The sequence below is a fragment of the Falco naumanni genome, chromosome 2 (genome assembly GCF_017639655.2).
Source record: "Falco naumanni isolate bFalNau1 chromosome 2, bFalNau1.pat, whole genome shotgun sequence".
Lineage (NCBI taxonomy): Eukaryota > Metazoa > Chordata > Aves > Falconiformes > Falconidae > Falco > Falco naumanni.
Window position 1 is genome coordinate 21,000,234 of NC_054055.1, and position 27,789 is coordinate 21,028,022.

The window sequence follows — 27,789 nt, forward strand, 5'->3', positions numbered from 1 at the left end:
AAGAAGGCATTCAGTAATTCTGCCTTCTCTATATTCTTTGTCACCAGGGCACCCACCTCATTCAGCAGCAGGCCCATGTTTTTTGCTACTCTTCATTTTGCTGCTGATGTACTTGAAGAAGCCCTTCTTGTTGTCCTTGACATCCCTCACCAGATTTAATTCCAAATGGACCATAGCCTTCCTCGTTGCATCCCTGCATACTTTGACAACATCCTTATGTTCCTCCCACATGGCCTGTCCCTTTTTCTACCCCCCATAAATTTCCTTCTTCTGTTTGAATTTTGCCAGAATCTCCTTGCTCATCCATGCAGGCCTTCAGCCCCCTTTGCTGGATTTCTTGCTCATAGGGATGCACATATCTTGAACTTGGAGGAAGCGATGCTTGAATATTAACCAGCTTTCTTGGATCCTACTACCTTCTAGAGCCCTGACCCATGGGATTCCTCCAAGCAGGTCCCTGAAGAGGCCAAGTTAGCTCTCCTGAAGTCCAGGGTTGCAATCCTGCTTACTGCCCTGCTTCCTCCACACAGGATCCTGAACTCCACCATCTCATGGTCACTGCAGCCAAGGCTGCCCCCAACCTTCATATCCCCAACCCGTCCTTCTTTGTTTGTGAGTACATGGTCCAGCAGCGCACTTCACTTCGTTGATTCCTCCGCCACCTATGCAAAATAGTTACCATTAGTGCTCTGAAGGAACCAGCTGGACTGTGTGTGCCTAGCTGTGTTCTTTCCAGCAGGTTTCAGGGTGATTGAAATTCCCCATGAGAACCAGGGCCTCTGATCTTGAGGCTACTTCCAGCTATCTGTAGAAGGCCTCATTGACTACTTCTTCCTGATCAGGTGGCCTGTAGTAAATACCCACAACAGGGTCCCTCATATTGGCCTGCCCCTTAATCCTTACTCATAATCTCTTGACTCCTTCTGCATCTGTCCCTAGGCAGGGCTCAATACCTTCCAGTTGCTCCCTCACATAAAGAGTAACTCCACCACCTCGCCTTGCTGGCCTTTCTTTCCTAAAATGTACATAGCCATCCGTGACAGCCTTTCAGTCATGCGAGCTATCCCACCATATCTCTGTAACTGCGATGAGATCGTGGCCCTGTGACTGCACACAGATCCCTAATTCTTCCTGTTTATTCTCCACGCTGGGTGTGTTGGTGTATGGGCATTTCAGAGAGGGAATCAAGTGTGCAGGTTTCCCAGGAGGGATGCAGGAGGATCCACCATAGCTATGTGTACCCTTGAGGCGGCTGGCCTTCCGGTTCTCATCTTGTAAGGCAGCTAAGGAACATTCGTCTCTCTCTGGATGGCCTGGCTTATTCCCTAGTTGGACCCCACCTCCCAAGTCCTTCTGTTTAAGTCCGCTGCATCAAGCTGGCCAGCCTGCTGCCAAAGATTCCCTTACCTCTTCCAGGCAGGTGGATCCCATCCCTCCCAACAGGCTATAGTCATCAAAGGATGTCCCATTGTTATAAACACCAAAACCCCACAACAGCACCAGCCATGAAGCTAGAAGTTGATTTGTGTTATATGTCTCTTTCTGGCTGCACCCTTTCCTCTAACTGGTGAAATGGAAGAAAAGATAACTTAGGCACCAATATTTCTCACCTCACCTGCACCCCTTTATAGTCTTCCTTGATTCTGCCCAGGTTCTGGCTTGCAGTGTCATTGAAAATGTGTGATAGGATTTTGTATTCTTTTAGCCATGATATTTTGGTTGTTTTTTACTTGCAGGATTCTTCAGTGTCAGCTTGATCTCTGAAAAAAGGTTCACAGGAGTGGTTTACAAAGTCACTTACAACTGCAAGTCATGTGCACAGCCAAAGTAGTTTAATTGTACATGTAGTCATGGTGAATGACAGTGGGAATGATCTGCTTGCGATTACAAATGACCTTTAAAAATTAGGTCTTTTATGTCACCTTGTATCACCTTCTAACATTTACAAGAATAGGAGGCATTAGGACAACATAGATGTGCTGTCATTTTATAGATGATAAGGGTTCATGTGGAAATAAAAAAGAAGTCTGTAATATGTAATTAAAGACTATGTCATTATATACAGGATAAAATAGGTTGAATTAACATTGGATAAGAAATCATGTGTATCCCAACCTGAAGGATGATCACAGAAGTATTCCCGGCTCCCATGGGTATCCTATTCAGCCTCAGGTCCACCTCTCATCTCCTCTTGGCTGTCTAATGATACCTAAGTCTGTTTTCTGGTTCAGCTCGAGTGAGAAGCTGCTTACAGACCTGCTTGCTCCTGCTTTGCCTTCCATTATTCCTACTTGCTTCCTTCAGTGCATTTTTGTGTATATCCTTGGTTTTTTTCTTCAGGGTCATGTACTTGGAGAGGTTATTCAGGTATGTCCTACACACCTGCTTGTCCAACAGATGACTGTAATACATCAATTATACATGTATTCCTCTGTTATTACCTAGTAAACTGCATTCTCTGTCTGCAGTGTTAATCTCACTTTGTTGTCTTTGGATTATTGGTTGTTATGAGACAGAATACATGGAGCTGATGTCCTATTGAAAACTGTCTGCGATCATCTACTCTACCTTTCACTTAGCACCTTTGAGTTTAGCTTCAGTTTTTAAACTACTTTCCCTCCCTTGGCAGATCTCAAGGTCCTTACAGAATTACAAAATACCCTTGGTTTTTGGCATCATATCTATTGCTAATAACTCACAAGTGTCAAGGGGGAGAATAATGTAATCTGAAAGTTCAGGTCAGTTACCTTAACATGCTGTCCTGCAGTGTTTCAGAACATTCCTGCTTTTCTACCAGTAGACACAGATCAACCCATGGATTAGTGGGGTTTATACCCCAGTACCCTTTACACCCACATACCCTTCTTTTTACTGTAGTCTATAGTGTGTGGTGAAGAACCTGTTACGGGGACTTCAGGTACAGAGGGACAGCCCTCATCAGGACAGTGCTGTATTGTTGGAGGGAAGTGTTCTTCAGGAGTCACAATTGGTTACTGATGGATGGAAAAGAATTCAAGGAAGGATCTGGACACGATGATCTGATTTTATTTAAAAAAATAGTTGAGTAGGTTTAAAACATTATTTTTAGGAGTAGGTCTGTAAATCTAAGCTGGAGAAGAAGAGCAGTTTTACTCTGATATTTTTTTTTAGGACAAATAAACTGAGGGATCTAGATGCTCTATTGCAACATCCTTTCTGAATAATGAATGTGGGACTATGCTTTGTACTGGTAAGTATTTCTCCCTAAAAGCTCTTTCACTATTAGCTTATTCCAATATCAAAATAAACTATTTAACAGTGTATTCAATATAATTTATTAGACCATTTCAAAGACTGTGATTCTTAAATTCTGTAAGGTTGGACATGGGAAAATCTGTTTGCAGTTTTTGTCCAAAACTGGAAAATGCAAAGGCTCTGGCTTTTTTGGTGTATTTGCGCTTTTCTACAGGATGTACATAAATTGCAATACAACAAAGAACTTAAAAGTTTTAGAGGAACAGATCCTCCCTCTTTCTGGTGAAGAGCATTTACCCTCGGGAGATAAGGGCTGTACAAGTTACACAATACAGTGCAAAGTCAGATACTTAACGTTCTACTAGTGGCTTGTTATGTTGTACTAGTGGCTTGTCTCACTGTTTCTATTTGTGGCGTACTGCTCTAAAGCAAGGCTCATTAGAGTAATATAAATCAAACTGGTTTTGATCTCCCCCAGTTTTTCTGGGTGCTATAGTTATGGATGCACTGTGAGGTTGAAAACAACTGAAACTATGATTCGAGGGAAACCAAAGCTGAACATCAAAGTGAACACAAACAAAACAAACATGAAGAAACAAAGGAAGACACTAAGCACACAGAAGGCAGCTGTCTCTTAGAATTAATTATACTGGACTGGAACTCATTTCTTATAAGCCACTTGAAAGCTGTTTGTTAATTATAAAAATATTTATAGGTCAAGTTGACTTCCTTTTCTTATTCCTTGAAGACTGTAGATGGTGTATTCTTCAAGCAGCTTTGCTTGCTAGAAACTTCATTATGTTTTGCATGTTTTCTAGTTTCTCTAGCAAAAGACCTAAGCCTGTTTCTTCAAGTACTACCAAGTAATTTAAATGGAGTATTCACAGTAATATACTGTTTCTGACTTAATTTCTTAGTAGGATGGAAGCCTTGTAGGTTTTTCTTTTTGATTGTTTTTCTGTTTGCAGGCGGAGTTGTTAGATGTTGCAGCAGATGCTTTCATCAAATTCAGAGTAGGTCCTCTATCATTTTACAGTATGTGATACTCACTGTGGTATTCAGTCTGGATGCATAAAATTGCCACTGCATGAAAGTATTAAATATATTTGCATACATTACATGTATTCAGCTAAGCAAGCCAAGGTGGATAAAACTAGCTTCCTAAGTCCACAGTCTCTGCAGTCCTAAGTACTTGTCAGTCTTACTGGCCTGGAGATTTGTGGGTGATCTGCTCCTACTAAGAGCACAGCTGCTTTTATCTCAATCTTAGTTTTTCTGTTGATTTCAGTTGAACCTGTTTTTTGCGGCAGACTTTTAGTGGCCAGACTTATGTCTTTGGTCACTTAGTGGAGATAAATCAGCAAAGAGCATAGCTGTTCCAAGGTCCTTGTGCAGTCAACAGAATAAGTTGTTATCTCTGTATGGCAACTAATATCTGTTGTAAAACTTCTGTGGGGAAGTACCTTTCCAGCTCTAGTAGCTACAGACTGAGCCTATGGTGTGTAGAGTTCTGACTTAAATACTACAATGAGATCTGAAAAATGGTATAAAATGCTTAAATATTCTTTTACTTGAAATGCCATGGTATATGCATCTGCTTCAATTTATGTATAAAATACTTGCCTTTTATTTTTGTATTTAAATAACTTGAAGTATCATAGTTCTGTGTAAATGTCTCATGCTATTAACGTATCTAATTAAGAACTAAGAGTTATGGCTACAACACCTGACATTGCTGGAAGGAAGCTAATTTATTGCCAAAATTATTGCCTGGCTGTCTGGCATATTTTTTTGGGTCATTATGTCTGTCATAAATTTCTGCTTTTCTTCCATAATTATTTGGTTTCTGTTCCAAACCTCCTTTAACTTTGCCTCATGAACAAAACATCATTAGTATACCTCACATTAATTACACATTGGGCTAATGAGGCATTAGACACTCCTTAGAGTTCTGTTCAAGTTGTAGTGTAGAGGCCAGGGTGAAAAGTTAATTTATTTTTACAAGATGATCCCCTTCAGTAAGAGCATGAAGTAAGGAAAGACTATGAATGTAGGAATTAGAGAAGCATTTTGTAACTCTTCAGAGGAAAAAAAATGCATGTACCACCTGTGCAGTGAGTTAGAACTCCAGGTGAAAGTACTTATGAAAGGCCAATATTTTGTGCTGGACTCGTCATTGTCAATCACAATTCAGCATTTATTTCTAAAGTTCAGTGGTCATCACTGCAACACAAGTGGTGTTCATCTTTGAGGAAATGAGCAAATACTAGTCATTCTTACCATGTAGGCTGACATTGTCTAAGAAAACTGTCTTTCCACAGTGAAGTATTTATCATATGCAATTATTGCCATGATCTCTCCTCTGTAGCAATATGTAGCAAGGCTATCAGTCAGCTGAGTCACAAAGCCTTAACAGTCCATTAAAGCATTGTCGGAAATATAAAACTGTTGCAGTCATCAAGATTTCTGTGTTCTTCATCTATACTTTTGAATTACTCTAAGGATTAACTAGTTTTATTGTTGGCATATGGTTTTATTAATCAAGGTTGTAATACAAGTTCATGTGTATTTAATGTATTTTAGAATTAAGTTTATTTTGGTTTTGACTGTACTTTTTAAAGAGAAACAGACGATCTCGAAGGAAAATGCAGTTCTTTGCAGCATTTTTTGTCTATATTTAGCACTTCCAGTATTAGGAAATGTGTGTCTTCTTGCACATAACAAAAAATGTGACAAAAAAATGTGACAGAGGCCAGGCATCAATACATGGGAGTGATCTTCCTCTTCAAGAAAAACAGCTGGTTCATATTATTCCACAAGGATAAATAACTTTCAGACCATAAAAAAATTGAGCACTCTGCAACAAGGAAGCCCTAATTTTCTTTTTGGTGGATGATAAAGCATTTGTCAGTAAATTCTAATTAGTTTCTAGAGAGACTTGGAGGGCCAATATCAAAATAACTAGTTATTTATAAATTGGATATGTTAAATGCATTGAGACAGCCAGCATTTAAAGTAAATGACTTATTTTGTATACAGAACATGTGGTAACAGTCTCCTCCTCCAGCTAAGAAATCCATTAAACTGCTCAATGTATAGTCAATTGAATCACTTGCTTACTGAGACATTTACATTTCTAATGAAGAGTAATTGTACAATGCAATAGGATAGAAATGTAAAAAGAATTTTTCTTTTTGTACCATGAGATTAATTTATTAAAATTATTTTACAGGCATGCAATTCCTAAAAGCATTATTTAATTTTAAAAGCTTCAAGCATGCCTATAATTGCTGAGTAGTTCTTTCACAGCAGCAAATCTATAAAAAGACCCCTCAGCTACATCTGTAATGCAGATGCTGTAATGAAAACAGGAAACAATGAGTGACCTGCTACAGAGACAGGCTGAAAGCCACATCCAGTAAGAGCTTTTGGAATTAAAAAAAAAGGATACTTGAAACCATTAGAACCAAGACTCAAAAAGTAGTCTAGGAGAGAGAAGGAAAGAAGTTGAGGACAGTCTGAACAGTGCAAACAGGGAGCCCATGAGCTTACTTCCGTGTTTTATGTAAAGTAAAGCTGGTAATTTGGAACTGAATGATGACAGGACACTTTTGCTTTAAGTAATCATTGTGTATTCTGAGGAGAACCACAGTCTCAAAGGTCTGTGTTTATCTTTCCGTGTGTAATGTCTACCTTAACATAATAACTCATGTATTGTTATTGCTTTATGAGACCTTGTGTGTAAATGACAGAACTGAGATAAACAGATAAGAGATAATTACAAACAGATGTGTGTCACATGGAGGTTTGCACAGACCTAAATAATTTGGTATAAAACTAGTTTTAATTACACCTGTAGGGCTGCTGTGTGCTGATAGGGCATCAGTTAGGCCTCAGTTTCTGTGTTTTGACATAGCCAAGGGCCTTTTAGCACGTGTGATCTACTTATGTATTATGCAATGTATAGGTGTGTTAACATACATTATCGACAGATTAAAGTAGTGAGGCAAGTCAAAAAACCCAAAACAAAATCATATGAAGAGCCAGATTCTCCTCTTATTTACGCTTACATAATTGAAATTGTTTGATGTAATTTAGGACTTACACTGCTGTCTGGAAAAAGATTGGCCAATTGATTTAGTGAGAAATAATTTTTTTTTAATACTGGAGCAATATTAAGTAGAAATGGCTAAGTAAAAACAAAAGCATTGATAGCAGGTATCTCATAATTACAGAAACTAGCTTGTTAGATATGCAGTCTTAGGGAAAGTTAATTCTATCTCCATTTCTGTAACACAAATAGAACTGTATCTGGCTTTGATTTTTTTTTTTTTTCTGGTTTTAAGTTAGTGTTATAAGAATTTGTAGCAGGTATTGGTAAAGACAATGTGAATTTAAAGATCTAAATTATATCTTTACTTGCCTTTCCAGTCTTTTGTTTAGACTTTCAGATTTTTAAGTCACAGCACAATCCATATGAATTGTCTCCAATTCCACACCATAACTTCGAAAGAACAGAAACTCCTACTCCCTTTCATGTAAGAGAATCAGACCTCATACCAGGACCAGAGGTAACACCAGCAAGTTCACCTTTTCTCTGAGGAAGACATTTTTCCAATGGATACAAATCCTAAATGGTAACTTTGCTAATATTTGTTTATATTTTGCTCTAGTCCATTGTGATGTGAAGTAAAAGTTGTAATTTCAGCAAGTGAAGCTGACTAAACAAGCACTGCCTGACTGAAAAGGCAAATGTCAGCTGCTTTATAGTGGACCCTGCTGTGTGATCCACTTCTGCTCTAAATCACAGTTGCAATAATTTCCCTTTTCAGAATGCATTTCTTCAGAGCACAGCCTAAGCCTTTTGCACAGTAGATTGCTGAATTAATGCACAAACTGAAAGCTGGAGAAGTTATTACAAAGTGATACTTCTTTTTAGCACTTACCATCAGGAATTTTAATCCTTAACCTGTTATGAAAACATTTACTTAAATACCTTTTGTAGTCCACCTGTAAACTGTGATTATTCTCTCTCTCTGTCCAAGGCCATTTGCTTTACTTCTGGCGGTTGAACACAAAGCACTGCTCAGGGAAGGACACTAAAAGGGGGTATTTTGTTGCAGTCAGTACCGCATTTAGGGAAGATGAAGCTTAATGACGGGGCTTCCCTGAAGCTGTGAGCCCTAAAGTATGCAAAAATAAAAAATTAATCTTGGATTTTGCTTAACTGAAGTCTTTGTCTATACTGCTAATTAAGAAAAAGGCTAAGAAGCATGCTCAAGGGCCATGGCTCAAGCAAGCTGGTTCCCTGGTTCTCCCTGCTGCTTAACTATCATCTCATTTCTTGGCTTTAGCTTGGCAAATAGTCTATTCCAGGAGCAGGGTCCAAAAGGGACAATGGATAGCACTGCACAAGGTTGGCTCCTCCCAACAACACACTGGCCCAACAGGCTTTATATCCTCAAACACTCCCAGATCACCTCGCATTACGCCCCATTTGTGCAACAGGATTCAGCGTCATCCTAGAAAAACAACCGCAGATTGGTCTGCAACAGAGAGGTATTTCAGAAACTGACCAAAAAATCTCCTCCTAAGGCAATAAATGTACATGGTACCCAAAAGAGCCCCAGACAGGGATCCGTCCTTGGATTTGGTCTGTGGGCGTAGTCAGATAGTTTCCTGCTGGAAAAAGGAAACACAACCCCATGTGAAGACAAGCAGAGTGAGAGATGCTAATGAGTTTGATTAGATTTGTTTCTTGTGTGTGTGTCTGATGAGAGTAATTTATTTAATTTTTACATTTTAATTGAATAAGCTAATGCTACTTTAAAATGAAACACTTGCATAATGTAGGAATTATTTCAGATATCTTGGCAAACTTCACAGAATGAAAATCTTGAGAGGAGTACTGGTCTTATCCTGAAGTGCCAACCACTTCAATACGGGTGAGGAGCACTCCAAGAGTCTCTCCTCCACAAAACCATTTGGTGTGGGAATTGCCCATGGGAAGTACTCATTTAAGCAAAGACTCTCCTGTTGACAAGCATTATCTACAACTTCAGTGGCATGTTAGGGGGCTGAAAGCAGGGCTGGAGACCTGAGGACTGAAACTGTAACAACCTATTGAACGATTGTGTTGATAAAATCTGTGGTTTGTGACCTGGCTGATAAGACGTTAAATCCCCTTAAAGAACAGGGCAGTGGGGGTGGAAGGTATGTTGTGGAACGTGTGTACCAAAAGCTTCGGCCGTTGTACAACTGTGTAATTTCAGGTTGTCCTTTGGCTGACTGACAGTATGCACATTCAGTTATTGATGGGCAAAAATCCAACAGCAGCGTTCAGTCAAAGGTAAGCTCAGGGGTACAACGACTGCAAGGTTTCTAGAAATTCCAGGTAAGAACTTCTTATAAAACAAGTTCTAGCTGTGGTACAGAACTACATTTTAGGAAAGTGCCTCATTCCTGCTATGCCACTTGTTTGATTTTCAAAACACAAAATTGCTAATCCATAAATTCAAATGTCTCTGCTTTTGTGAAAGCAAACATGGGGTGCAAAACAGAGGCTTTGGGTGAACAGATCAAGGTAGTAAAAATTTCCTTCAAGTCAAATATGTGTCCTTTATGGCAAGATTTTCTGGCACTTGCAGAACTACTGTGGTGCTTAGTGAGGTGACTTAGCAATAACTACTGTTAAGGATGCTAGTCATAATCGAGGCACAGTCAAACAGCATCTGCCCTGTGACTAGAGACATGAACACTTTATTTTTGCAGTAGTTAGAAAAGCATGTGGAGTCTCTGTCTTCGCTCCTCCCGCCCCTTCCTTCTCCCATTCTCAATGTGTGAGCCTATGAGGAGTATGCCCAGCACCATTTCAGTTCCATTTTAATCACAGAAAAAAAAGCCCTTGTCTGTGAAGAAGAACAGTACTTGGTCAAATTGTGCCAATTAACAGACAGCCTTCACAAAGCAGGCAGTCACCACTGAGCAGCTGCACTGCAACACAGCTTCTTCCTCGAAGCTGCAGGGAAGACTTGGTGCAACATGGCCAAGGCATTTTTAAAAAAGTGGAGGACTTCTTCACAAATCAATCCAAGAAGTGGAGTTTCTTCAGAAGGGGGATCTTCTACAGGTAGTTGCATATTCTTACAATCCTTTCTGCTTTGCATCCAGCATAGGTGGTATACAGCAACTGAGGCAAGCAAATAAACTCCAATCTGTTGTATGCTGTGTTGTCTGGCAAAAGGGTGTGGAGAGAGGGAGGAACAGCTATGGATGCTGCAGCAGGAACTCTCCAGGGTAGGTAAGGGTGCAGTCACTTGGCACCACATTTTCTGTGGACAGATACACAGTAGTGAGAAAAGAATGAGGGAGCAGGGTGAAGCTGCGTGCGCCCTTAAAGACAGTACTGACATTATTCCCTGTGCAGCTCTGCAAGCTAAAGTCCAGGTGTACTTACGGTGCGAATGGGCAGGGTAGATGACGAGAGCATGTGTTATGTGACCAACACATTAGTCTTCCCATATAATCAGGATACAGGCAAGACTTCGCAATGTGTTGGGAAAAGAGAACCTAAACCCTTCCTTGCACACTTCCAAGCTTTTTCACTGTGGTTTCACTCTTCAACCTACCTGCCAAAATGAACAATTTTATTTAATGCTAATATTTCAGTGCCATCATTAAACACTAGTATTAGGTAATCTCTCCCCAAGAGCCATTTCAGGCTATCTACAGGTTCCATAAGACAACATGACTGCCTTACTTTAGCTTTTGAATTCACAGGGATGAAAATAGCAGTAAAAACACATGGTGTCATCACTCACCAATCACGCAGCCAAATTCCCCAGGCAGACTTTGTGCTGGTACGCAATTACCTTATTCATGAAGAACACAATTAGAACAATGTGTAATAGTGTGCATCATCCCCTGAAAAGATGAAGCCTAACTGTTTTAGTGCATTCAAAAACATTTAGTAATAGTGAATACTTTTTATAAACTCTGGAGTTTCATAGTAACACAGAATAGTGACCTAGTTAATTCAGTTTCTGAGAAAATTATTTTATAGTGGTTTTATCTGTAAGAACAACAGTCATGAAGACTGACATCCTTGTTTTATTTAAATTGGATGTACCTCACCAGGTAGCCAGTTTAATCTGATTCCTAGTCATGGGACAGAGTGCCTTGCTGTCGGAACAGTTCAGTCAAAGTGTATGTAATTGAAATTGGTTCACCTCCTAACACTCCACAGTTCACACTCCTAAGGACATTTCTCTAACAGATGTTTCACCAGAAAAAGCTAATTTCAAATAAATATGTTGCTGTTTAAAACCTCTTCCCCATCATAATAGATCACAGGCTCATTTTTCTTAGACAATATATTTTCTGAACGGAAATGTTTAATTTACTAAGATGCATTCCAAGAAAAAAAATCAATGCTAAAGGGGCAACTTGACTTGTGTCTTATATTTCTAGCTTACTAATACAGTAAATAGATCTGAGGGTCTCAAATACTAATCCAGCTTACTATCAGTAGTAGCATTTGTGACAAAAACATTGTTCAGAATTAAACAGTGTTTCCATCCAGGTTTTCTTTTTCTGTTCTTACACAAGAAAAGTGTGTATCTGTAGAAGACACATTTTTGCAAACCATTCACTTTCTAATTTTGACTTGTGAAAATTAAGGCATTACTAGAACAAAAAGACAGCACAGTCTCTGATGGTTAGTGTTTGGCTCCATGAGATTTTCTTTACATAGATGACAAGTATCTCAAGTATGTTAGATTAGTTGCACTCAGATCTTATAGTAACAGGATTGCGTCACATTGATTTTGACTGTTTTGGAGACTAAAGTTTGTTAACAATTCAAACCTTTCATGTGTTTGTCAGTTAACTGGCATTTCACTGCTACCATTACAAATCATGTAAGCAGGTTCCAATTACATTTACAATATTTACATGCATTTTTGTGTTTCAGTCAGCTTGAACAACGAAAATGCATAGATGCTCAAAATCTAGGCACTGAACTGCAAGTTAACAGCACTGCACAGGAATAATGATTTCCTCTGAAGCTTGACTTAGTCCTGAGACAACTGTATTAATGTTTTGCTGTTTGCTGTAAGGAAAAAACTTCAACTGCAGCCCAGCATGATGAAAATATACCTTTTCAAGTGAAGCATCAGAAACTCCTGAAGGATCTGCCAGGTGCTTTTAAGCAATATTCATTTATATGACAGCTAGGATTCTAGTATTAAGTAACTTCCCAAATGCCTAAAGAACTTCCTCTATAAGAAGCATGAGAAAAATTTCCAGAAATACCAGCAGATCTTTTTAAGTCTGTGCTTAAAAATAAAAATTATTTAAGTGCTTTTTGTTTAGTCCTTTCCTACCTGCCATTCTGTAATTGCTTGGTAGGACTCCTCTCCCTTTTCTAAGGGTCATTTAAAATTCACATACAGAGTGCGTGCTTTGTCAGTTAAGTTTCATTTTCAGAGCAAATCACTGTGTCCCTGGATGAGAATTCTTCCCCACAGAAAAGCCAGGATGCACTTTTGGTTCCAAGAATCAACAGAAATTTATGTAGCTTCATGAAAGCAGAACACAAAAGACTCATCTTTCCATGTTGACTTATACAACAAAGATGCAGTACAAAAATTATGGGAACACTATACAAAGAAAAGTCAGTGAAATGCTAATTAGGACAGAAATTCTTCCCTTAAACCGCTGTAAAGATGCATAAAGTAAACTAAGATAATCTGAGAGTACAGCAAATTTTATTCATATTTTTAAATATAAAGATGATTTGAGAAGATTTGTTAAATATACCAGCAAGACTGTTGAGTGGATTCTCCTATTGTCCATATTCATTGACTATCCAATTACAGTAGGTCTTTTTACCTACTAGCAATGACTTCTGTAAAACCCTGTGCAATCAGAATGAGACTTTTGTGCTTGGAATACAAATTTGATGTTTCTGACAGGTGTTTCTTCCAGATACTGGATGGCTGTTTGCTTTAGAGGTGTATCTGGTATGCTAAGCTTCATTGCATAGTCAGTCTATTTTATAAAGGAAGTCTGAGCTAGAAAAGCTACCTATTTTTTTATTGTTTATAACTATTAATGTTATAAAGTACCAACATAATTTCATTTACAACAGGAAAAAGAAGCAGCTGCATTATACTTGGCTCAAAGTCTGTATCTGCTATATAAACCAGTGTCCACTTAACCAAGCTAAAAAAACCAGCCACCAACCCCAAGAACCCTCTGTTCATTAAACATGAGTTTCTCTAGTCTTCTTTTATATTCACCGTAGTGTTATCACTAAAGTATAATCCCCCTTCTGAAATGCACTTTAGCTAGTTATTTTGTGACTCCTGGTTTTTGGATCATCTGTTCTACATGTTACCATATAGAATTACTAGATACAAGACTCCATGTGTTTAACATACAAAAGTGATGGACGTTAAGCTTTAAGACTACAGCGCACCCGGTTTGCCCAAGCAAAGTCCTTGCAGGTCACAGTGAACATCAAAACACTGGCTGGTGTTTTATACCACATGGTGAACATAAGTGGACAAAAAAATGTTTTCCTGGTAACAGGTTATTGAAAAAAAACCCAAAACATCTACTGAACACTAATATATATAAGTCTTCATGGTTGCTGCTGATAAGTTTGAATTGTGAAATACCAATTTGAAATGTTAGAACACTTGCTGCATAAAAATAGGTTTCTCCTAACAATGTGCTGGATCCTTCGAAGTCACACCCAGGGTTTCCATCCAGGAAAGAGCTGGCTCAGATTTTTAGGGTCCATGGCCTGCTGGATGAGGAGGTTCACCTGCCCTCCCACACTGAGCACTGTTCCCTCCTCAACACCTTTCAGCTTCTCCTGAAGTCTCATCAGAACACGCTCAGCCACTTTGTTAAAACTCTGGTCATCACTGCTGGCAGAATAAGAAAAGAAAAACAGGTATACTAGATGTGGATCCCGAACGTCAGCAACATTCAGGGAGAAAACCATAAAGCAAGGCAACAGTGCCATAGGCAGAGAATTAAGAAAAAGATCTTGCACCTGGCTTTTCTTTTACATTCTTGCGGATCAGTGTTGAGTGTAGAGTTCATGTCAGCCTCATCCTCTGGTCTCTGCTGCAAATACAATGCTTTCAAGGGATTCATGGTCCAGTCAAAAAGAGGGTCATAGAGCAGCACCTACAGTAAATAAACCTCGATTTAATTTAAAACTTAATTACAGCTAAGTCAAGAGCCCTAGCAGGAAAAGAAACGCTCAGCTGGTAATGCCCTTGCTAACCACAATACCAGGAGGCTGGTGGTTTGGTTGGTTGTTTTTAAATCAAATAGAACTGGGCTACACATTGCTTGGTAGACAATCCAACAATAAAACGACATCCGATCATTTGCAGGTGTTTGTGTTGTTCATATTTGACTCGGTTTTGTGACTCAGTCACCCCTCAGCAATGAAGAGGTCATTTTTTAATACACTTCTAGACACTAAATATCATAATTAGTTTTCAATACGTAGTATAAAAAAGTTTTTAAAAATTACTTCAAGTCTCTTCTTTGTGACTTATGCAAAGAGGATTTAAGTCAATCAGCACCACTCATGCTAGTAATGTTGCACTATGGCTAGTTTTAGATACTGAAGAGGGAAAACTGTATATGCCTGAAACAAATAGTTCCCACAGAAAACGCAAACTGGTCACAATTTCATTGAAGATTACGTGAATTAACACATAATGGCCAACATTACTACATTCAAATTCAACAAAAAATCCCTACATAAATATTTGGTATAGTAATGCTTAAGAAGACAAATACAAGAAACCGAAGATATTCTGGCAGCTTGCTGTCAGAAAGACTGGAAGAATGCTTACCTCTACAATAGTCAGCAAGGCTTCCTGAGAATTTCTCATAACAGCCATTGTCTTCTCACAGCATCTAGAAAATATTTTACTGTATTTTTAGGTTCTTTTTGGTTAAATGGAATGGTATTTTTGTCATTTAAATGATGGATATTTGTACCTTTCTTAAAAGTTAATTTCTAGCATATGAGTAATCTCTCTGATATTTCTGGTTTTGGGGAGGGTGGAAAGGGAGAAATTTAGAAATTTAAGAGCAGAAGGAGACTGGGTAGTTCACTGATTATATGCCCTACAGGAAAGAGGTTATCTGTTTCACTGTCTGAAAAACTATTTAACGTGTAACAATCACAAATGCTGAAAATGCTCTGCTGCCTCCTTACCCCTATCCAATACAGGAACACGTACCTTCTGAAGACTCCTTCCACGCCGGTAATACCCATTCCATCCACAATGTCCCTAGTTAATCTAAATGGAACAGTCTCTGGTGTGGGAAGGATTTTACCTTGCTCAAAAGCCACCCCTAAATGAAAGGATAATAAACATTTTAAATAAAGATTTTTAAAATGTTAATGTAAAAAAAAAAAAACAGTAAGGTTCTCTTGCCTGTCCCACTTACCCAGATCTATATGCACTAGTTCTGCTGTTTGTTCATCTATCAAGATATTCTGAACATGTCTGTCTCCCAGTCCAAGAATGTAGCCAACTAAAACAAAAAGGTAAGTGCTGAAACCGTATTTGCATGCCATAAAAACCAGGGACAAATTAACACAGAGAAGATTATGAGATTCAGTGTATGCAGACAAATTAAAAGTGAGAATAGTTCTTCCCCCAAGTATATATATTATTCCAGTAAAGAGCAAATGCCCTTCCACAGATCCAAAAATAAAGGGTTTATCAATGCAATTGCAAAAATGTTATTCCCCTCCAGATGTGTATTTTTTTACCTACTGCACAGAATTCTTGCCTATTTCTCTCTATAGATAGGTTAGGCAAATTATTTCACAGCTTTCAAAAAAAAAAAAAAAGATACAAATCAAGTGCATAATGCAATTAGGATTTGTTATTATTACTATCTTTAAGACAACCTTTTAACTCACAGTATCACACAATCCAGAAAACAGGACTAGACATAATTCAGTCTATAACTGGGCAGCTCAACTACATCTAAATGTACCACCTGAGAGATTCTTGTCTAAATCAATGATAAAAATCTCCAGTGATAAAACTGTAAGATCTTTCATGTAAGCCTATTTCAGTGCTTTACCATCCTTAAATGTAGAAAACCTCCAAACTAAATCTCCCTTGCTGCAATTTACACCTGTTACTGTTTTTCTGTTAGCTGATGGACATGGATAGCAGTAGTATTTCCTAGAAAAATCTTTCACCTGAATTCTGATAAACTGTAGATTTACTTCAGGGTTTTTTTTCAGCACAAAGGGAGCATATAAACAACACGTTAACATCTAAAATAGGATCTACTGCAATGTATACAATCTACTATCACAAGTCTTACAGAGATAAAATAAAGAACTCAGTCATCCAAAGAAAATCCACAATCCAAGTACATCTATTTCCTTATTCAGACAGAAAAATAATAAAAAAAAAAAATGCCAGAGCTCAAATAACCATTACAGCCATGGCTACTGATGCCAGTACAAAGAAAGTAAAAGATCAAGCTTTTCAACTCAAGTTAAAACATTTGAGGCTACAGATTAAATGTTAAATCAAAATAACAGGATTAGTCAGTCAGGTAGAAACTTAAAAAACCTACCAGAACCCCAAAATACAAACTGCTATATAAACCAAAGAAACAAGAATGTTACTCTTCTCTTTCTACTGCAGGAAAGCGGGTAGGGAGGTATGAATCAGAAACCTGAATTACAAAAGCAATGATGGTGTCCTTGCTGGCATTTTTTGCTCCCTACTCCTCCTACTCTGACACGTGACAAAAGCAGAACAGATGTAATTTTACCAGTTACCTCTGAAATGCTATAAACTCTTTGTTTATATAGTCTAAAACCCCATATAGGCAAGTTATACCTATAGAGGATGTTGCCACACTGCGAGTGTACGCCAACCGTTTTTCAAACCACACAGCTGGATCCAGGAATTTCTCCATGCAGAAATAACGAAACACAGGTTGAAAGTTCTTGCAGACTTCCATGAAGATGTTGCATTTCTCCTCAGAATGTTTCTTCTGTGCATCCTTTAAACACATCAGAAATATTTTCCACATGACTGACTACATTCCTCCTTCCTCTACTCCCTCCCCTCCATCAAATGTTGTTCTCACTCCTTTCTCTCTCTGAGCTATGAATTAATGTCTTTTTTACAGCAATCATTAATGCACCTATCTATCTGTTTTACCAAACAATTCTATTTTCATACACAACTCATGGGATGCTTGGAAAAAACACACACTGCTATTTCCTTGCTTCAGCAGGTGTCGGTATTTTATACGCATGTACAGGTAAATGCATCTTGTTGGAGATACTTCCCCTTGCACTCTGTTCCGGTAACTTTGCTTATCTGATGGCTTCATGTCGCTGTGAGGAAGTCACTATCACTCAACTCACATGCAAACGCTTCACAAAACCAAAATCAAATATACTTTTTTAGGAAATAATTTCTTGCACAATCATGGCTATATAAAGTAACAGGTAAACCTATTTGCAGTTTTCTAAATGTATGGTGAGGTGGTTTATGGTACTAAACTGAACTAAACTAAAAGTCTGAATATCTACTAATTCCATGCCACTGGTCATATTCATTATTATATAATAAAAGTACAGTATATAATTCTCCGTAAATTCCACCCTCCCAGTAAAGAATATGAGCCAGCTGGTTTTTTTTTTGTTATTTTGACTCACCGTCATTATTTTCTGACACTCATAACTGGAGTAATCTTTTGGCCTGTATCTCTTGTGAGCTCCCTCTTCAACATTCACAAGAAACTCCCCGATGGGAGTTGTCCCTGAGCACCACTCAAGAACCCCGCTTCTCTGAGAAAGGGGAACCACCTGTAAAAACAAAACCACTGCTGCAAGGGGGAGGGTTACACACACACAGCCATGAATACGCATGCTCCAGGGCATGGGTGCCTATTTGTGTTTGCTTAAAGACAGAAGACCAAAGCATACAGCTGACCACAATGTATGTTTTAAAGACACGCGTATACATATCTCAAATGCTCTCAAGGTTCTTCTACCAAATACTTGCAATTTTTTTCCTAGCCCAAAGAGCCTTCCCCTACATACTTCAGTACAACTGAAGGACTCCACTCAATCTGCACGCTTGCGTCAGTATCCTAGATGACCTGTGATTGCCAACAGCTTGCTATGCTTGAATGTGATAAAAGCAGCATTTGTGTGAATTGCACGTAAAAAGTAAAATCTGGAAAACACGTGGCAGCTGCACGAACATACTAGGCTTGTCTTAGTCTGCCTCCCTCCCACCCCAGGGAACAATTGCTCACTTCTTAACTGGCTGTAATAGTTACCTCAGCTGCTGCAGCAGGCAGTACTGGCCAGAATGAACAGTCTGTCTGCAGAGAAACAGCTACTGCCTGTTTCCTTCAATTTTCTTATGAAAGTCGCTTTATCTCATAATGCAACCTCCATTCTCTTTTCCGTGCCCTCATTCATTTTTACACAGATAAAAACCTGAGTCTTCATTCAAAATTATTCAAAGACTGTGACTCTACCTCCACCTGTGAATTCTTAAAACTCTGCTAGCAATTCAGGTAAGCTCCTCTAGAGATTCTGGAGTGTGCATTTCTCATGTCAAAGACAAGAACCTTTACTTAAAGAGTACTTACTCAGAGGTCACCTTCACAGCTATTATTATAATCCCAAGCACACAAAAAAAGAGGAGGAGGACAAAGAAAGTTTCTGTTCAAATACATTTTCTGCATTCACAGTAAGAATTTACTGCTGTATTCCCTATTTCAACAAAAACGGTTCTGCAATTCAAGTTCTGCAGAACAAACACTAGATGGGACTTCTGGATTCAATTGTAAGGAATACTGCAAGACTCTAATTAATTTTTAATTAATTAAGGAATATAGCAAGAGTAAAATTAAGGAGATTAAATTAATTAATTAAACAAACTTGTATGCTCAAGTTTCATGACTAGCAATTCACAATTCGAGGACAGTCCATGACTTAATTTCTTCTCAATTTTAAGTTCATATAAAGAAAGCTTTTAAGAGTATTTGGGCATGAGAATTTGTTTTTAAGGATTTGGAAAAAATTAAATTGAAATAATTGTTGTAATAATTAAATTGTATTATTTGTTTATTCCATGCGTTAAGGAGGAGTGACTATTTTAGTAACATAAATAAATACACTTTTATATTGTCTCTGGATTGAAAAAAGGAGAATGGGGAAATAAGCTGTATTGGTAGCATTTATTCCTCTGCTGCAGCAGCTGTTCAGGATTACCTTGTATCTTCGGATAGTTAATTTTCTCTTTCGTGTTTCAGTGTTTTGCTGGAGCAATGAATTGCACATCTGGAAAACCTGTTGCATAACAGCATCTTGTCTCAGGTCATCACGCCCCTTCAGCATAAACAGAAAAAGGCAGTTCAAGAACACTTCAGCATCCAACTTCTTGTTCAGCAGCTTTAAAAAATTATTTAAAATAATTCCATAAAACACAAGTTACTTTTCCACAATAATGTACTAAATTAAAATTACTAAAAATGTAATAAAATGTAATTAACAATTGCTTTTTTTCTGTATTTGGTTTCCTAATAGTGCTCAGCTGCTTAAGCAGAACCATCACTAACTTAAATCATCACCTTTTCCTTCTTTTTTATGGCAACTATTATTTGATTAAGGTTTCAATCAATGTACATGGCTTACGGTATCCTTTCTAAAAGCAGATGTTTCGTTCACCATATTTAACAATTCAGCACACAGCTGAAGCAGCACTACTTGGTACTGCAGTTCTGATTATTGGATGCAGATCTAGTGATTCATGCTTCTCTTTAAAACTTTCAAAACTACCCCATACTTAACAGCCAAACAGAATTCTCCCAGCAGCTCCTGAATGCATACATTCAAAGATGGAATGAAATCAACAGAGTTTAAAGAGAAATAAATTGTTTTCAGAGATTTTGGGGTTTGATAAGTATGTTTTTGATTGAATTGTAATTCTTTTTATATGAGGAAGAAAGAAAAAAGGAGGTATTTAACACAAAATGCTGATGGCTTTTATTTCCTGTACACTCCATATCACTAGTTGAGACGTGACCAAGCGAGTCACAGGTCTGGTAGTTGTCAGGTAAGCTACTGTATTTTACATGCAATGTTGAAAAGTAATTACAAAAAATACTTAGTATTATTACTTACATGATTATTTATATTATTTGTTGTTCTATTACTTATTATTACTTTGTAATTTCCTTTATGAAAGCATTCCTGAACTGAGAAAACTGACACTGAACTGTGAAAAGTCTGTTCACAGAACAGACTTGATACATGAGAAAACTGACAAGAGACATTAAAAAAAATTCCAACATACCAAGCCTGCGATGTCATTACAAGTGACAGAACCTACCTTAACCAGCTGTCTCCTTTCTTTACCATCTGAGCCTACACAGTCTATTATTTTAGGCAGATTCAGGCCTCCTGCTAAGCGAAATTCTGGCTTAAAAGACCTTATTGTCACTAGATTTTCATATTGTCCTGTAGGATCCACCTGAAATTATAAATTAGTTTAAAATTAATACAAGTATTACCTCCAAGTCTCTCTGAGAAAGTGGTAGTGAGTTGTTTGCAGACCTTGTTGCAGATACACACTGAATATTAATATGAGCATTCCATCATCTACAAGGATAATACAAAGGCTACAAAAATAGGCTGAGCAAAGGAGTGAGTCTGATTCCTCCCTGTTCACCTCATTGGTAGAGGGGATGTGGTGCTGCTGACTTCCACTAAACAACGCCTGACACAATTTTAGCCTGCCCCAACTAGCACTCTTGCAAGAAAATGTTCAGGTACAGCTGGGGAGCATTAGGCTCAAATGGACCCAATCTACAATCCTAAAACTGTTGCCGTCTATAGGATCTGTATTCTCCATATCCTGGTGCCCCAGAGCTACCCTACTCAGCTGTAAGAAAGTACCAAGCTGTTGGCATCACAGACCTCCAACCATTTCAGACAGTTTGCACTGGAGAAGAAGAAAAGCAAAAAGGACAATCGAGCTGTACAAAGGAGCAACACCTGGGGCCAACAGGAGCCCTAAAAACAAATGCTTTTTATCATGGTGGCAACTTCTGGCCTCTGAAGTCAAATGGCATAAACCAGTCCCTTGGCTTGTTTTATTTAGCTTTATAGACAGAGCCCGAAGGACTTCAGCACAGGGAAGTTTGGCTTCAAAACATTTAAATTTTAGGTGGCTGGCCCAAAAAGCAGCTCTACACTCCTGAAACTGGCAAGGTTCCTAGGTAGAGCATGCAGCGTCTAAGAACGGGTGCCTATGCATCAATCCAATCAACAACTTGTGCTAATGGGAATGGATCATTCACCATCACTGAATGGTAAAAAAAATACAAGCTGGCCATTTAGAAACAGCAGAAGAGACATACCTATTAATTCTTATACTTTTCTGGGCATTAAGTCTCTTCCTGCAACTCTAAGCTAGCACCGACAAAACAGGAGATTCAGATTCCCAAGTCCTCTCTGTGATGCAGGCAGCTCGTCACCCACCCCTTTTGATAACGAAACACTCGTCAGGGGTAACAGTGGCAAAGCCGTCTTCACACAATAAGCCACTATCTAGCAAATATAAGACTTGGGGTCAACGTCTTCTACAGCCTAAGGAAACCATCTCACCCTGCATCTCCCACCTGACAGGAAAGGACCCCTGGTAGGCTGGCCTGGAAAGAACATGGGAATTCGATGAAGAAATCTATGACATGATTGTTATTATAAAAATTTGAAGCCGATTCTATAAACTGATGTTACAGCATGTATCTATTTCAACTTCAGTCACCTTAACTTCCATGGTAGGAACAACAACATCCTCCAAATTCTTCAGTTTATGAATTGGCTGGTCAGCAGGAATACTTATTCCTTCTGTAATGAAAAAGAATTCTTACTTTTAAATTCAGAACTATAAACATACATTAAAGTTCAGTAAAAGAGCTTACACTGCTTTTGGGACCCAAAACCTCACTGCATACTTCTGTCTTCTGATGAAGATGACCACAGGACAACTGGAGTTTTCTAGAGTTTCATACTTAAAGTCTGAACCTTACAGTGCAAGTAATTACTGTGACTTTAAGTTCAGAATAAGTTCTATGTTTATCAAAAACAGGACCCAGTGCTACCATACTATCTCCTAATGTACCTTCACTATTAAAAACAAAAATCATTTTTCCAAGACTTACTTCTTTGAGATTTCCATGGAGTAGCATCTACATTTGCTAAGGTGATGTAAGCATCACAAAGTGCTTCAATGTCTCGAACCATACGCGCTCTCCTTCTTCTTACAGTATTGACTATATTCCTAGCAGCCTCCATTCTGTCCTAAAAACCCTCAATGGAATAACACGCAGTTAAGTAAGTACAATTGAGATACATCCTATGAAAACAGAGAAAGTTGCAATAATGGACAGTCCCTTGGGATATGAACAAAAATAATCTGAACAAGAGTTCTGTGCTGCACAATCTGAGATAACAAGTAAAATATTATTGCGGGTTGAAAGGGAGCAAATCTGTCCAGGTAAAGTGCAAAACACCTGAAAAATTCTATAGAATAAGGGACAGGCAGTTCTGGATGTGCTTCCACCATCTTCCTGTGTGTTATTTCCTCCCAACTGAAGAAAAAGCCTGTATGCAAAAGGCAAAAATCTGACCACGTTGTCCCTTCTGTGCCTAACTAAGAGATCTAGCTGTTTAGCGTAACCCTACTCCTAAGCGTAGGATGAACTACAAATATGACAGAAAGGTGAAAAAAGGCCAAATAAAATTGTCATGAAAAATTTTATCAGTGTGGGTTTAAGAGGGTAATGCCAAAAAAAACATGCCAGGACTACAGTGATGGGGGAAAGAAGGGGCATTAATCTATGAGAACGGCATAAAATATGAGATGATTCCAAAGACAAGTTCCAACAAAATTTAAGCAATAACAGCATTAACATGAAGCCGCAGTTCAGCATTACCCATCATCATGGCTTTTAACATACAAAGGTCATATAAAGGAACAAAATATATATTGCAAACAGCTAAATACTTAGAACAGATGTTACCACTCAAAGCAGAAAAATTACTTAATTCAGTATGTACTTTCAACAATAAGCCCACTCAAGTCTTTGTTGCATCTAAAATGCCTTTTACAGAATCATACATCAAGGACATTTATCACAAAACTCTTCACAATAACTGGGTCTATTTGTTGCAAGAAATGTTAACCATATTTTGTTCAACCCCATAATTAGTTCTTTACATAATAGCTACTAATGCATGCACCAAAAGAAAGGGGTTTTAATTATTAAAAGTACTTTTTTCCTCCTACCCTTTCTTAACAAATGTCAGCTGATGAGCTCTACACTAGAATACCCCTTGACATAATTTTTTTTTTCAATTTTAAACAAAATTAAAGGACTGAATGTGATTAATATAACAGAATTTTATGTACTCACCACATCAAGCTGGGAGATTTCTTTTGGTGCGTTTTTAATTAACTTATTTCTTCTTATTGCATCTGGTTTTGTGAGGAGTTCATCTTTGTTTGCATTTGCCAAAGCTAGTATTACAAACAAAGTATGATGTGGATGATCCAGTGAAATTCTGGACATTAACTGTCAAGAAAACCAAAAAGATCCCCTTATTGAAAACTGCACAGATGAAAAAAATTTGCTTAATTAACATTATTAATTCTTTTGAACTTCTAAGACTCCTAGTAAGAAATTAAAAGTAATTCTTAGATAGTATTTCCACAACTAAAATACATTCAAATTATATTCCTATACCTGCATAAGACTATTCTTATACGACAAATAACAGCAATTAAGTAGCAAGGAAAAAAGTCCCCAAAATTCTCCCCCCACTACGCTGATTTTTGCATCACTCACTTTCAATACACCTTCATCACCTGTATAACTCATTTAGCTACAACTGCTCAATGGAAGTTACATATTGTTTAGAAGTATGTACTACTAAGCCAATCAAGATATTGTTAGACAAAAAAGCATAAATTACATTATTCAGAACTTCATGAAATCCTAAACCACCCATCATCTTGGTTCCCATCCGAGCAGCCAGCTGGTACATCAGAGGCAAAAACTTGTATGAAGGGATCTTCTCTGCGTTTTTCTGTAGCAGAGAAAATTAAATTACAAAGCTGCACTAACACCAAAAAAGCCATTACAAATATATAAATAAAGTAAAACAAATAAAATATCATGTAAGGGCTAGAAATGTTGCATTAAAAAAAAAACAACTGAGAGTAAGCATTGCTATGTGATCAAATGGCAATCCAGTATCACACCATCTTGGTCCATGTCTCCTAAATGCTACAAGTACTTCATAAGAAAACAACTATTTTCTAGTCTATTACAGCAGAGTTTAAATATATTGATTCAGGATTAATTTCTAGATTCTTTGTGGCAAGAGACAATCCTAATAAAAAAAACCCTACAATCTAGTTTAAGATAAGAAACAACTGTGTGTTAAAAATATGAGTAAAGCAACACCTTCTATTTTTCAAAGTTAATTGTAACACAAAGTGAATATTTAAATTACACAGATCTCTGTTATAAACAGATCATTCGGGTAAGAGTTAACAGATTTCCTGCATGATTCTAGATGTGACAGAAGCAGCCTCGGAATGAGAAATTTACTGGTCCCTGGCTAGAGACAATCTAAAAGCATATCCTTTCACCTAGAAGTATATATAATGTAAATGAGAATAATATACTAAAGGATGCTGAAGATGGGATTATCCAAGGTATGTAAAGAACAAGACGACAACAGTGAAAGATCATTAGATATGCTTAATCATACAGACCTGTCAAGTCAAAATGCTAAATTAAGTGAAATTAAAATGCACTGAGAATTGCAGCTCTCCCTGATGTAAAATCAACCAATGAGCAATGATGACTGAAAAAAGCAAATTTTGAGGGAAAAGTTAAAGAGATACATAAGAAAGCATACTGCACAGCACTGTAACTCATCTAGGAGAAGAAGGAGAAGAAAAATGAACAATCTAATGTTAAAGCCATAAGGAGAAGCAACAGCAGACCTTCATCATTTCATTGACTCTATCAACTCCAGAATTTTCAAGCCATAGGGAACAGAGTCGGAAGATCCACATATCATGTTCTTCTCCACTTAGTAAACAGCTGATATAGTTCTCCACTGCTTTGCCCAAGAAACGTTTACGATCCTCAGTTAGGGCACGTATGGCAAATTCATCCAGTTCAAGTTCTCGCTGAACCTTCACTGTGTATCTGTGTAAACAGACATTATTTGTAAACAACAAGTTATCTCTTAATGAACTTACAGCAAGGCTGTCCCTAGTTCTCTTTGTTTGGTAAGTACAAGCACAGTAAAATAAACAACTGAAAACTGTGGGAGCTATTCCTTTGGTGTATGTTCACACAGACCCATCCCTGTAAGTAAATTTTCCGTCAGCGTCCTTTTAATGATTTAATTTCTATATTGGTGTAAATGTGAATATCCAGTACAAATAATCTGTGTAAAGACTTCAGTTTCCAACAGCTGAAGTTCAATTTTTCCCCCTCACTTACAACTGCTCTTACTAAATCTTTCAGAATTCTGTATTTAGATTCATTTTATTTTTTCACCAGATGTGTAATGGAAAAAAATCTCAAACTCATTTATTTTTACTCTGTAACATTTTCTCTGTCAAATAAACTGAAAAGATTCATGGAATAAATGTGAATTCTGGCCCATGATCATCCATACTGCTTAACTGCTGTAACACACCTGGGCTTCACTTTTGGCCCATCTAGCACTCCTAGATGCTGTTCAGGCACAGTTCACACACTATTCACATCAAGCGCTACAGATTTCACCGCTGTTTTGTGGAGAAAGAAAAATTCAGCTCTAGAGGTGCCACCCACGCTGTACCACTCGCCCAAAGAGTTAGTAAAGCTGGAGCCTTTGATAGCTTCAGAGTAACCGCCTCTCCATTTGCACGCTCACCTGTTTGTCTGAACTCTGCGCTCCCTAAGGAGGCCAACCTCCTCCTTGGCCTTCTTCAGTAACGCCTGCTTATTTTCAAACTCTGAGGATTTCATGTAATTCTCAATTCTTTGGTACTGATTATCTGAGAAACGAGCCAAAGACAGGAAAGCCTTCATCTTCCCTTTCTTCAGCTCATCACTGCTGTCTCCGCTGTGGCTTGCAGCAATTTCCACAGCCTAAAAGGGAAGTTACAATAATGATAAGACTGATAATCAGATTAACAGTGCTGCATAATATTTGATTAAACTCTTCCACAGTAAAATAGAACGGCTGAGGTTGGAAGGGACCTCTGGAGGTCATCTTGTCCAACCCCCCTGCTCAAGTAGGGTCACCTGCTTCAACAGGTTATTCAGTGTTGATTGTGATGAAATATCTATGCATAGAAAATAAAACCTACCAGGCTGAATATTTTTCTCCTAAGTGAATTTAATCTTCGAGGAGTGTTTCAATGCAAACAGTTAAAAACATTATCCTGTATGAAACAGCTTTAATAACCATACAGGAGTCTCCTACAGCTATCTATCTTTCAGAGTAACTATGCATGAAGTTTTACAATAATTGTACAACCTTGTATCGTAAGATGGTGTGAAAAAAATAGAAGAGTGTCCAAATAGTGCCAAAAAGAAAAAGAAAATCATATGTGAAAGATCATCAGAAAAATCATCAGAGTGAAGCACATAGACAGTAGCAGAAAAAAGCAGCTATGTAGAGTTTAATGAATTAATATGGAATAAAGAAATAGAGAGTGGACAAATATTAATAAAACTGTTTGTATTACTGACTAAGAGTTAAAAAAAATTACAGTACTTTGAAACATTAGAACAAGACTTTCCAGCACTTGGAAAGAGAATGCTACAAATGCTATGCCCATACTGAAAACATGGTTAGTGGGTGATCTGTCCTGAGAAGGAAAGGACGGGGATGGAGTGGAATAGGAAAGGGAAACTGGACTAGTATTTGTCATCACTACATGTCCAAGCCAGTATTACACAGAAGTTGCACTGTGACTTCTATAAAGCCGTATTCTAAATATTTTATAAGGTTACAGTGTTATACAATACTATATGAAACTATAATATTTTTATAAGAAGCTGTATTTTTGATCCAGAAAAATAAAGCCTGCATTGAAAAATTTACTTGGCATTTTAACACCATATTTTAGCACTGTGTTACCTCACAGACTGGATGTACCTTTTCTAAGTATTTCTGCATGATGACTGTAGGGTTTTCCAAGCATGTTTCTGCTAACCAGGTTCCGCACAGCCTCAGACACTCTGTATACATCAATTTCAGATGAGGATCATTCTCAACCTTTGAGAAAGTAAGGGGGAGGAGGGTAAGAGGGAGGCATCAAATAAAAATACCTTTTACATATGAGGCAGGCAATTTATGAAGCTTTTAAACCCCAAATATAATTAAATTACTCAGGCCTATTACACATATCTACAGAGCTATTTGCTATC

General features: G+C 37.9%; 1 protein-coding gene and 1 long non-coding RNA gene across 5 annotated transcripts in view; one reads left to right on the top strand and one right to left on the bottom strand.

Annotated features, from left to right (window-relative positions):
• Positions 1 to 3,154: 3,154 nt before the first annotated feature.
• LOC121083299 lies at positions 3,155 to 9,634 on the top strand. Its single transcript, XR_005826297.1, has 3 exons — positions 3,155 to 3,229; positions 7,666 to 7,871; positions 9,507 to 9,634. It is a non-coding gene; the product is annotated as an uncharacterized LOC121083299 (long non-coding RNA).
• Positions 9,635 to 12,984: 3,350 nt separating this feature from the next.
• Positions 12,985 to 27,789, bottom strand: part of ATM (ATM serine/threonine kinase) — a 77,562-nt gene continuing 62,757 nt past the window's right edge. For 2 of the 4 annotated variants that reach the window (XM_040583542.1, XM_040583544.1), the window contains 16 exons: positions 27,518 to 27,637; positions 26,285 to 26,502; positions 25,359 to 25,566; positions 24,317 to 24,430; positions 23,758 to 23,916; positions 22,504 to 22,642; positions 22,107 to 22,189; positions 20,670 to 20,810; positions 19,550 to 19,666; positions 17,978 to 18,127; positions 17,148 to 17,313; positions 15,724 to 15,810; positions 15,513 to 15,627; positions 15,120 to 15,183; positions 14,300 to 14,436; positions 12,985 to 14,171 (listed from right to left, as the gene is read on the bottom strand). In XM_040583542.1, coding sequence (XP_040439476.1) covers positions 13,988 to 14,171; positions 14,300 to 14,436; positions 15,120 to 15,183; positions 15,513 to 15,627; positions 15,724 to 15,810; positions 17,148 to 17,313; positions 17,978 to 18,127; positions 19,550 to 19,666; positions 20,670 to 20,810; positions 22,107 to 22,189; positions 22,504 to 22,642; positions 23,758 to 23,916; positions 24,317 to 24,430; positions 25,359 to 25,566; positions 26,285 to 26,502; positions 27,518 to 27,637 — 2,202 coding nt within the window. In that variant the 3' untranslated portion in view covers positions 12,985 to 13,987. Of the gene's footprint in view, positions 14,172 to 14,299; positions 14,437 to 15,119; positions 15,184 to 15,512; positions 15,628 to 15,723; positions 15,811 to 17,147; positions 17,314 to 17,977; positions 18,128 to 19,549; positions 19,667 to 20,669; positions 20,811 to 22,106; positions 22,190 to 22,503; positions 22,652 to 23,757; positions 23,917 to 24,316; positions 24,431 to 25,358; positions 25,567 to 26,284; positions 26,503 to 27,517; positions 27,638 to 27,789 lie in introns of those variants that run through there. The other 2 variants (XM_040583543.1, XM_040583545.1) reach the window with 2 other exon arrangements.